This window comes from Prunus dulcis, chromosome 1 (assembly GCF_902201215.1).
Source record: "Prunus dulcis chromosome 1, ALMONDv2, whole genome shotgun sequence".
NCBI lineage: Eukaryota > Viridiplantae > Streptophyta > Magnoliopsida > Rosales > Rosaceae > Prunus > Prunus dulcis.
The window spans coordinates 17,117,634-17,128,764 of record NC_047650.1 but is presented as its reverse complement, the minus strand read 5'-3'; the positions used below and the strand labels follow the sequence as shown (position 1 = coordinate 17,128,764).

The following is an 11,131-nucleotide window of genomic DNA, read 5'->3' as shown; positions in this document are numbered from 1 at the left end:
ATTAGCCTAATTAATTGACCTAGGGTTTTTGATTAATTAGGGGTTCCCACAACTCATGTTACTCTTTTTCTTTTCTTTCTAATTCGTTTGAGGGGAAAGGTGAGAGTTGAAGTACAACTCTTTATGCCTTTCTTCGTGTTGTACGAGATATCATGGAAAAAAAGCCCCTAGGTTTGATCCTGCATAACTGAAAATTAAGAGAACAAATGTGAAGCCTGTGTCAGAGCATATTGGTGGCTGCTAGCCAAATGAGAAGTTTGATGTAAATAGGATTCTAAGCATCTTGTTCAGACTATTGCATGAGAAATTTTATGTGAATAGGGTCTAGCTAAGTGGAAAAAGGCCTTGACTTGCTGACTAGTGTTCTCAGGTTCAAACTCTTAGTAGTGTGTGTGTGTGAAATCCTTATTTCCCTTGTAGTTTAGATTATCGCTTGTATTAAAAAAATAATAAAATAAAATAAAATAGCTATATGCGTTACGAGACGGCCTTTAGTTTTCTTTCAATCATGAAATTTCTCACACACCAAAATGTCTTTAGCGTCAACCGGCCCCACAGTCTTGACTCTTGGCAAATATGTTGCTTGTAGTTTCTTCCAACCTCACTAATTTATGGTCTGAACTTTGGCAATCCTTATCTAGTTTGATAAGCTTTAGCTCTACCATCCTGCAGACACAAACGAAAATGGTAGCCACCAGCACAAACGAGGTTCCAAGCATGGCAAATTATGACAGAAAAAGTGAAATAAAAACTTTTGATGACACAAAGGAAGGTGTTAAAGGCCTTGTTGATGCTGGGATAACCAAGGTTCCAAGAATTTTTCATCTACCAGTAGATCAGTATCCCATCAACAACACTTGTGATTCAGAACCCACCAAAACCCAGCTCAGAATTCCAGTCATAGACCTGGAAGGCCTTGAATATGATTACAATCCAACCAAACGCAAGGAGATTGTTGCCAAAGTTGGAGAGGCATCAGAGACTTGGGGCTTTTTCCAAATTGCCAATCATGGCATACCTGTTGATGTTTTGGAAGAGATAAAGAATGGGGTACGTGGTTTTTTTCAGCAAGACACTGAGGTGAAGAAGGAGCATTACACTCGTGATCGCTTCAGACCTGTGATCTACAACAGCAACTTTGATCTTTATAGTGCACCGGCAACTAATTGGAGGGACACTTTTTTGTGCAATATGGCTCCTAATCCTCCTAAGCCAGAAGACTTGCCACAAGTATGCAGGTATGTGACAGGGAAGCTTATAATGTTCTGGTTTAATATGACATTAGGTTCCATTTCCATGGAGGGATTTCAAATCTATGATTTTAGATGACATTATAAGGTAAAATTGTTTGTATAGACTATTACAATCCATATATGCCAAGATTTGAACAAGAAAGAAAGGAAGAAAATAAGTGGATTTCAAATGATTCCTTCCATATAGTCATTTCAAATATCTAGTTATTTAGAATACATTCAATCTAATGTGGTTCTTGTTTTTTTAAGCAAATTTAGCTTTGTTAAATCTAAATCCCTTCTTTCAAATCCCTCCATCCAATCGGAGCCTTAGTTTTTCTGGGTTTCAATTTTGTAGAGACATACTTGTTGAGTACTCCAAGCATGTAATGAAGTTGGGGAAGTTGTTGTTCGAGTTGCTGTCTGAGGCGCTCGGGCTGAAGCCAAGTCACTTGAATGACATGGATTGTAGTTTAGGGCTTCAGATTCTAGGCCATTACTATCCCCCCTGTCCACAGCCAGAGTTAACTTTGGGTGCAAGCAAGCATGCTGACAATGACTTTATCACAGTCCTTCTGCAAGATCATATTGGTGGTCTTCAAGTTCTTCATCAGAACAAGTGGATTGATGTACTTCCTGTGCCTGGGGCTCTAGTGGTTAACATTGGAGATCTTCTACAGGCAAGTATAACTATAATTCTTATTCCTCTTTTATACTTTGTAGGAGATACAGTTGGATTCTTTTTTAATTAAAAAGGTACTATTACATTATGATTTCACACATGTATTAGGTTATCCAGAATGTGAGGAATTTTTTTATATATTTTATAATGTCTTGTTTTTTAAAATTTGAGAAAAGTTTTGGCAGTGTAGTTGCATGGCCTTATTTTAGTTTTCGCATAGGGCTTCTGACTGTCCCTCTGTTGTAGTATAGTCATTAGAATATGGCTCAAATTCTTCAATTTCGTTTCCTAGTTTGGGTTTTCTGATATTGAATTCTTTTGGACTTTCAGCTTATATCAAATGACAGATTCAGGAGTGTAGAACACAGGGTATTGGCAAATCGTGCCGATCCAAGAGTATCTGTTGCGAGTTTCTTTAGCACAGGTTTTTTAGCATTGCCACGAATCTATGGACCCATTAAGGAGTTGCTATCAGAAGACAATCTTCCAAAGTACAGAGAGACAACTTTGAAGGACTATAATGCTCACTTCCATAACAAGGGCCTTGATGGGACCTCTGCCTTGACTCATTTCAAGCTCTGAACTTGGAGGCATAGGAGCAACTGCAATGAACAAACATAGACCTGAATACAAGTGCTTTACTACTATGGAAACTTGAAGTATTGAAGTTATTAGGATCAAACATAGACCTGTTATTAAAATTTTATAATCAACATCACATTTCCGTTTACGAAAGTTGAATTGTATAATATTATCTGACTGTACTCGGAATTGTTAACCCAAAATGAATATATTAATGTGAATTGTATAATATTATCTGTCTGTACTCTGAATTGTTAACCCAAAATGAATATATTGATGTGAAAAACACAACTCTGCTAATATATTTAAAGTACTTTGGCATTATCCTTGGCCAAAATATTGTTTTCTTCCCACTTCGCTCATTGTAAAAGATACACTTCTGATCTGATTCCACTAGAACATTAAGATTTAGCAGTCAAGATGGTAGGTACCAATGCAAATGAGGTTCCAACCAATTATGACAGAAAAAGTGAACTAAAAGCTTTTGATGACACCAAGGAAGGTGTTAAAGGCCTTGTTGATGCTGGGATCACTGTGGTTCCTAGAATTTTTCATCAACCACCAGATCAGTACTCCATCAACAACTTTGATTCAGAAGCCACCCAGTTTAGCGTTCCAGTCATAGACCTTGAAGGCCTTGAGTTCGGTAGACCAACAAAACGCAAGGAGATTGTTACAAAAGTTGGAGAGGCATCAGAGACTTGGGGATTTTTTCAAATTGTGAATCACGGAATACCTATTGATGTTTTGGAGGAGATAAAGGACGGGGTACGTGGGTTTTATGAGCAAGACACTCAAGTGAAGAAACAGTTTTACACTCGTGATCACTTCAAACCTGTGGTCTACAATAGCAACTTTGATCTACACAGAGCACCAGCGTCTAATTGGAGGGATACTTTTATGTGCTACATGGCTCCTAATCCTACTAAGCCAGAAGACATGCCAGAAGTATTCAGGTATGTGACAAGGAAACTTATAATTTGATTCAGATTCCAACCTTCTTGATGAGTTAATTAGATGATATGATTTGTCCAACTTAATCACTTCGGATACGAATCACCCATCTGGGTTTTATATATATGGGTAGACAGCATCACCAAACAAATAGTATTTTTGTGCTGAGTGGCAAGCACCTAGCTAGCCCATGACAAGTGGTATTAGAGCAGGCCAAGTTCCTTATCTATTATTGTTAGAGTTTTAGGATCTATGTATGAGATTTTGTGAGAAGAGAGAAGAGAAAGTAAGAAAACTTGACGAAATCCAAGACTGCTCTGCTATACATGTAGCAGAGAGAACATTCTCATTAGCTCAGTTTTTCAGTACAACAACACACTCTTGGTGTGAGAAGAATATAACCGTTATGCACAGTACCAGCTGGATGCATTTTATCAAAGCAATCTCAGCCATTCACTATCTAACCAATCAAGCTATGACACCTGGACTAAGTATAAAGAAATACAAATAAGCAGAAAACAGAACTCTTAATCCTGAAATCAACTCAAGCACTTATAATTCAACACTCCCCTTTAAGTCTTGAGGTGATTTCACTCCAAGCATGCCTCTGAGATAATTGAATCTGTCTTTGGCCAGAGATTTGGTAAAAATGTCAGCCAATTGTTCATTTGTGGGACAATATTCCAGATTGATTACTCCTTCTTGCAATGCATCCTTGATGAAGTGATACCTCCTGTCAATATGCTTTGTCTTCTGGTGGAATACAGGGTTTTTAGTGATTGCAATTGCTGAGATATTATCACAATGCAATGGAGTAGCTTCAGTTTGAAGCTCTCCAAAATCCTCTAGCACAAATCGAAGCCAAATAGCTTGAGTAGTAGCTTCAGCTGCACTGATGTACTCAGCTTCTGTAGTAGACAGTGCAACACAGTTCTGTTTCACTGAGGCCCAAGAAAATACCCCACTTCCAAAACTAAAAGCATACCCTGATGTGCTCTTGCAATCACCAACTGATCCTCCCCAATCACTGTCACAGTAGCCAATTAGAATTGAACTTTTGCCTTTCACATATTCAAGACCATAGTCCAGAGTTCCTTTGATGTATCTCAAAACTCTTTTAGCTGTTCCATAGTGTCTATTTGTAGGACAGTGCATGAATCTAGCTAGCAAACTTGAGGCATACATGATGTCTGGTCTTGTAGCAGTTAAGTACAGCAAGCTACCAACAATGCTTCTGTATTGTTCTTCATTTGCAGCTCCACTCCCATCATCCTTAGCTAGTTTCTCAGTGGCAACAAGAGGTGTTGTCACAGATTTGCACTCAGTCAAACCAAACTTGCTCAACAAGGTGCTAGCATATTTCTTTTGATGTAGAAATATACTAGACTCTGTCTGAACAACTCCCATGCCAAGGAAATGATGAAGTAAGCCCAAATCAGTCATCTCATACTTAGCCATCATGTCTTCTTTGAATTCAGCCAACAATGCTTGACTGCTCCATGTGTACACTATGTCATCTACATAGATAGACACAATTAGAATCTCCTTATCTCCCCTCACTTTGGTATACAAGGTTGCTTCACTTAAGCTTTTCACAAAACCACATTGAGTGAAGTAGCTGTCTATCTCTCCATACCAAGCTCTTGGGGCTTGCTTCAGACCATAAAGAGCTTTATGCAGACGATAAACCTTGTCTTCTTTGCCTTTAATTACAAAACCTTCAGGCTGATTGACATAAACTTCCTCTTGCAGCACACCATTAAGGAAAGCAGATTTCACATCAAGCTGGAACAATTTCCAACCCTTTTTAGCTGCTAGAGCAATAAGTGTTCTAATGGTGTCCAATCTGGCTACAGGTGCATAAGTCTCATTATAATCCAGTCCAGGCTTCTGAGCATACCCCTTAGCCACTAATCTTACTTTATTCTTTTGCACAGAGCCATCCAAATTCAGCTTTGTCTTGTACACCCACTTAACTCCAATCACTGGTTTTTCAGTTGGTCTATCTACCAATTCCCATGTTTCATTCTTTTCAATCATCTGCAGTTCATCTTCCATAGCCTTAAGCCAAGATTCATCCTGAGCAGCATCAGCATATTTTTCTGGTTCCATGATACACAAGTTACACTGAGCTAGAACATCATCTAGCCTTCTCCATTTTAGAGGGGTGTGATCATAAGCTTGAGTTCTCCTTTCTTCACTGCTTATATCACCTGGAGTTGATGAAGTGCTCTCTTGCATATCCAAAGTTTGAGGTGTACCAGTAGAGTTCTCATTAGAACTGTCAGATTTCAAATCCAAGTCTACTTGGTTTTCAATTGAGTATGTTGTCATAACTGAACCATTTTTGTCTGTCCAATGCCAAGCATTTTCTTCATCAAATGTCACATCCCTTGACAGTAAAAGCTTGTTAGAAATAGGATCAAAAACTCTATATCCTTTTTCACAAGTTGCATATCCCACAAACTCTCCCTTTGTACTCTTAGGTTCCAGCTTGTGTCTCAATTCAGTTGGCACATGAACATAACACAGAGAACCAAACACTTTCAAGTGTGCAATTCCAGGCTTCCTTCCACTATATGCTTCGAATGGAGTAATGTTGTTGAGAGCTTTGGTAGGACATCTGTTCAGCAAATAGACAGCAGTATGCACAGCTTCTGTCCATAGGAAATAAGGCATTCCCTTCTCATGTAACATTGATTTTGCCATCTCAATGACAGTTCTATTCTTCCTCTCAACTACTCCATTCTGCTGAGGAGTATAGGCCATTGTAAGCTGCCTTTGAATGCCATTAGCTTCACAGAACTCCAAAAAATCAGTAGACAGAAACTCTCCACCCCTGTCACTTCTTATGCACTGCACCTTGTGTCAGTTTGTAATTCAGTCATGGACTTGAACTTCTTGAAACAATAGAAGGCTTCTGACTTGTTTCTCAAGAAGTATACCCAAATCATTCTTGTGAAATCATCTATAATCAGCATGAAATATCTGTTCCTTGCAACAGACTCATTTCTCATGGGACCACAGAGATCCACATGTACTAGCTCTAGTACTTTGCTTGCTCTTTGTGCTTGATCTTTTGGAAAAGCATTTCTGTGCTGTTTTCCAAATTGGCACCCTTCACACACACCACTTTGTTCTTCCAATTGTGGTAAACCATGTACCATTTCTTTATCCCTTAGCTGCTTCAATCCTCCAAAATTCAGATGACCAAGTCTCTTGTGCCAAATCCATGGGGATTGAAGAAAACTAGTCTTCATTAGTAACTGTTTTTCAGCCATAAAAGAGACAGGATAGCATCTGTTACTCTTCATTTCCACCTTTGTGATGAGATAATCCATGGATGGGCTATCAAATACCCTGCACATTCCTTCTCCAAACACCAGACAGTACCCATGTTCATCCATCTGCCCAACACTTAGCAGATTTTCTTTCAATCCTGGCAGGTACATTACTTCTCTGATGTATTTCCTTCCCTTTGCTGTATCAATACTCAGTGAACCAATACCAGCTACACTCACTAGTGCACCAGTTGGCATTTGTACTCTCCCAGCTACATTAGTTCTCACATCAGCCAGTAATTCTAAATTTCCTGTCATATGATTGCTGCAGCCACTATCAATATACCATTCATTGGCTTTGATCTCAGTGGTTGAGCAATTTGCATAAAACAGGTTTCCTGTTACCTCCATTTGATTTACACAATTAGCCTTCTGCACATTTTTGCTCACTGTACAGTCTCTAGCAAGATGTCCAAATCTGTCACAGTTATAGCATTTTGGTTTTCCCTTATACCTGCACTCACCAAAGTGATGCTTTGAACACACCTTGCATTGAGGCTTTGTGTTTTCCTGATTTGAGAACTGAGTTGAAGTGTGGTTCTGTGCAGAATAATTATTCTGCTGTGACTTGTCTTTTGCCTCCCATGACTTCCCTTTAGAATTCCAGCTTTTCTGTGACTTAGATGAACCAGATTGAGAAGTGTTTTTGTTCTGACCCTTTGCATTCATAGTGAATGAGGCAAATGCCTTCTCAGCTGTATCAACACTATGCATTTCAAGCCTTTGCTCCTGACTCTTCAAAATTGCAATTACTTCCTGCAAATCCACAGTTTCTAGTGTCTTTGTGTTTTCAATCACAATGCATATAGGGTCATACTTCTTACTTAGACTAATTAACACCTTTTGAACCTGCCTCTCATTTGACAGAACTTCACCAAATGTTTTCATTTGGTTAATCAATTCAGTTAGTCTAGTAAGATATTCAGATAAGGTTTCACTATCACGCATCCTAGTGTATTCAAATTCACCTCTAAGATTTTGAAGCTTTACCGATCTAACATGCTCTCCACCATGATATTCTGAGTATAGCAGATTCCAAGCCATCTTTGCAGAGTCAGCATTTGCAATTCTGGGAAAAATCTGATTAGAAACAGCATTTTGAATGATACCTAAAGCCTTCGCATCCTTCATGAGAATAGCAGCTGTTTTCTCATCAATTTCTTCTTCTGAACCATCCTCAGATTCCTTCTTCGTTTGTGAATATGGGATTAAAAAACCCTTCTCTACCAAACCCCATAAACCATATGATCTGAATATGGTTACCATCTTAATCCTCCAAAATTCATAGTTCTCACCTGAGAACATGGGAATTCTAGCTTCTGAACTTCCAGAGCCAGCCATTACGTATTTCAAAATCACCTGAAACAAGATGTTTTCAAATTCGATCCTTGATCACACTCAGTCAGCTTCGTGAGCTTAGAATGAGCACACCTTGATCGATTTTCTTCACAGAACAACGCCCAGCTTTTGGATGATCCAACCTGGCTCTGAGGCCATGTTAGAGTTTTAGGATCAGAGAATTAGATTTGGAGATAAGAGAGAAGAGAATGTAAGAGAGGCTGCTGTAATCCAAGTCTGCTCTGCTATACGTGTAGCAGAGAGAACATTCTCATTAGCTCAGTGAGTGGTAAAAAATACATCACACTCTTGGTGTGAGGAGAATATAACCGTTAGCACAGTACCAGCTGGATGCAGTTCATCAAAGCAATCTCAGCCATTCACAATCTAACCAATCTAGCTATGACACCTGGACTAAGTATAAAGAAATACAAATAAGAAAACAGAACTCTTAATTTGTGAAATCAATCAAGCACTTATAATTCAACAATTATGGCCTGTGACGAAGCTGTATCGTGTCTGAGAGGGGTAGAATGTCCCAAACAAGAATCCCATATTTTAAATAAGAATGAGCTTAATCCAAGGTTTATACATGAGTAAGTAGGTGATATATGACAGTAGGCCCTTTGCCTTTTCTAAACATAAATCAAAAGCCATTCAGCTTACCATTTTGTTAAATGCCTGGCTCTACAATTTTTAATTGAATCATATATATATATAAACTTCATGTGCTTTTCTGTGTTTCAAAATTTGTAGAGACATACTTATTGACTACTCCAAGCAAGTAATGAAACTGGGGAAGTTGTTGTTCGAGTTGCTGTCGGAGGCTCTTGGGCTAAAGCCAAGTCACTTGAATGACATAGATTGTAGTTTAGGGCTTGTGCTTGTAGGCCATTACTATCCTTCATGTCCACAGCCAGAGTTAACTCTGGGGACAAGCAAGCACGCTGACAGTGACTTTATCACAGTCCTTCTGCAAGATCATATTGGCGGTCTCCAAGTTCTTCATCAGAACAAGTGGATTGATGTACCTCCTGTTCCTGGGGCTCTAGTAGTTAACATTGGAGATCTTCTACAGGTAAGTACAACTATTCTTCTTCTTCTTCTTCATTTTGTTTTCTTTAATTGAAAGGGAGATGTTATTTATACTTCTTAAAAGGGAGTAGGCTGTAGTAGTATATACTATTACTGTACTAGAATATGTCTTAATTCTTCCATCTGGTTTCCTCATTTGGGTTTTTTTATATTTTTTTTTAATTTTTTTTTCAATGGTTGAGTTGGGTTGCAGCTTATATCAAATGAAAGATTCAAGAGCGTAGAGCACAGGGTACTGGCGAACCGTGTAGGTCCAAGAGTATCGGTTGCAAGTTTCTTTACCACAGGTATGCAACCATTGGAGAGACTCTATGGACCTATCAAAGAACTATTGTCAGAAGACAACCCTCCAAAGTACAGGGATACAACTATAAGGAAATATAATGCCCACTTCAATGACAAAGGCCTTGATGGGACCTCTGCCTTGACTCATTTTGAGCTTTGAACTTGGAGATTGAGGAGCAGTACCGCCCTGAACAAATATTTATCAGCCTTTTCTTTACATTTTCATAATATCTCTGTGTTGTGGTTAGACAATAATGTTCATGCAATTGTTAAATCATGTTTGCCAGCAAAAGTGGATTGTTTGTAAATGCATGATGCAGGACATATGTCAAAGTAATTAACATAGATATATGTCTTGGCCTGCTCATTGCAAAAGTGTATTGGGAATATTTGGACTTCTTTTTTATGTCTTGTGCTCATTGCGAAGTTATATTCTTTGCAAAAAAATATACACTTCTGATCTGAATCATATGTATTTTGTCTGATATCCACTATAAATTTAAGCTTTACCAGCAACAAAAATGGTAACTACCAATCCAAATGAGATTCCAACCAACTATGATAGATGTTGATGCTAAAAAATGGTTCAGCACTTTTGGGCCCAACTTAGTGATGTTTTGACCTTTGGCACCTTCTTGGCTTCGGTAGAGCGATCAATCTGCAAGATAGAAAACGCTCGGTAAGCCTTCGGGCACTGATGTGGTACCGGCTGAAGGCTCTCCGATGCTTAAGTAAGAATAAGTACCGGAGTGTGTAGTAATCTTGACACAGTAATGGTTGAATTGACGAAAGTCTCAGTTACCTCATTTTCGGGACTTGTGCCCTCATTTGTAAGTCTTGGGAGATGTGGATTTTGAGTGAAACTTCGATGTAGGACTCTTGATATTGCCTGTGGTGGCTCCACGTGTCCCAGCAAGAAAGGATGGGTAAGAGGTCTTGTGTTGCGTTCAGCAGTAAAGGGTGCCGACACTCCCTTACCGATTGAGTCTTATTTCCACATGTGCAAGTTCTTGTGGAGACGACACATGTCCATGGTTCTAGGTTCTGTAGTTTGGGAGCTTCGGCAATTACCTTCGGTAGGCTATTGCTACATCGAAGGAAGGTCTCTTTGATAGATGAGAATGCAATCATTGGTACCTAAGGTTTATCAAAAGTGTACTACCTTCGCCAGGTTATAGGTCTGTCCGAGTGCTAGTCCTCTAGTGCCAGGTATGCTCAGTTGATATAGGGGTCGGTGGGTGCCGAAGCTTGTGGTGGGTTGCTAAAGATGGTCTGTGACATGTTGACAGAGCTACGCTTAGAGTTGAAGTATTTGGCTTTGGCATGGATGGCAACTTGCTTCATTGATTCGATATAAGTGTTCCACGAGTTGCTTTGGACCAGGTACCAGAAGTTGGATTCACAAAGGCCACTCTTGAAGGCTCCGAAGGTAGCCTTTGCCTTTGTCAGGCCTAGGCTGTGTCAGGACACAATGACGGGAGATGACCAAGTGGTTCTACAGGGTGCGCTTGATACCTTGGGTGAGGTGAAATTGGCGGTGAGTATTCTCCCAGTTACTCTATGAGGTTTAGTAGTCATGTTCTAACTCCAATGGTCATTGCTCTCTGTCATTTTGGCAACAT

The 11,131-nt window shown here is 39.3% G+C and overlaps 2 protein-coding genes across 2 annotated transcripts; both read left to right on the top strand.

The window, feature by feature from the left end:
• The first annotated feature begins 604 nt into the window (after positions 1-604).
• On the top strand, positions 605-2,740 carry LOC117613899 (1-aminocyclopropane-1-carboxylate oxidase homolog 1-like). Its single transcript, XM_034342514.1, has 3 exons — positions 605-1,238; positions 1,591-1,912; positions 2,245-2,740. The coding sequence occupies exons 1-3, from the start codon at positions 685-687 to the stop codon at positions 2,494-2,496; spliced, it is 1,128 nt and encodes a 375-aa protein (XP_034198405.1). The 5' UTR covers positions 605-684; the 3' UTR covers positions 2,497-2,740.
• Positions 2,741-2,916: 176 nt separating this feature from the next.
• Positions 2,917-9,814, top strand: LOC117613901 (1-aminocyclopropane-1-carboxylate oxidase homolog 1-like). The gene is made up of 3 exons (XM_034342515.1): positions 2,917-3,452; positions 8,886-9,207; positions 9,418-9,814. The coding sequence occupies exons 1-3, from the start codon at positions 2,917-2,919 to the stop codon at positions 9,667-9,669; spliced, it is 1,110 nt and encodes a 369-aa protein (XP_034198406.1). The 3' UTR covers positions 9,670-9,814.
• The last annotated feature ends 1,317 nt before the right edge of the window (positions 9,815-11,131 follow it).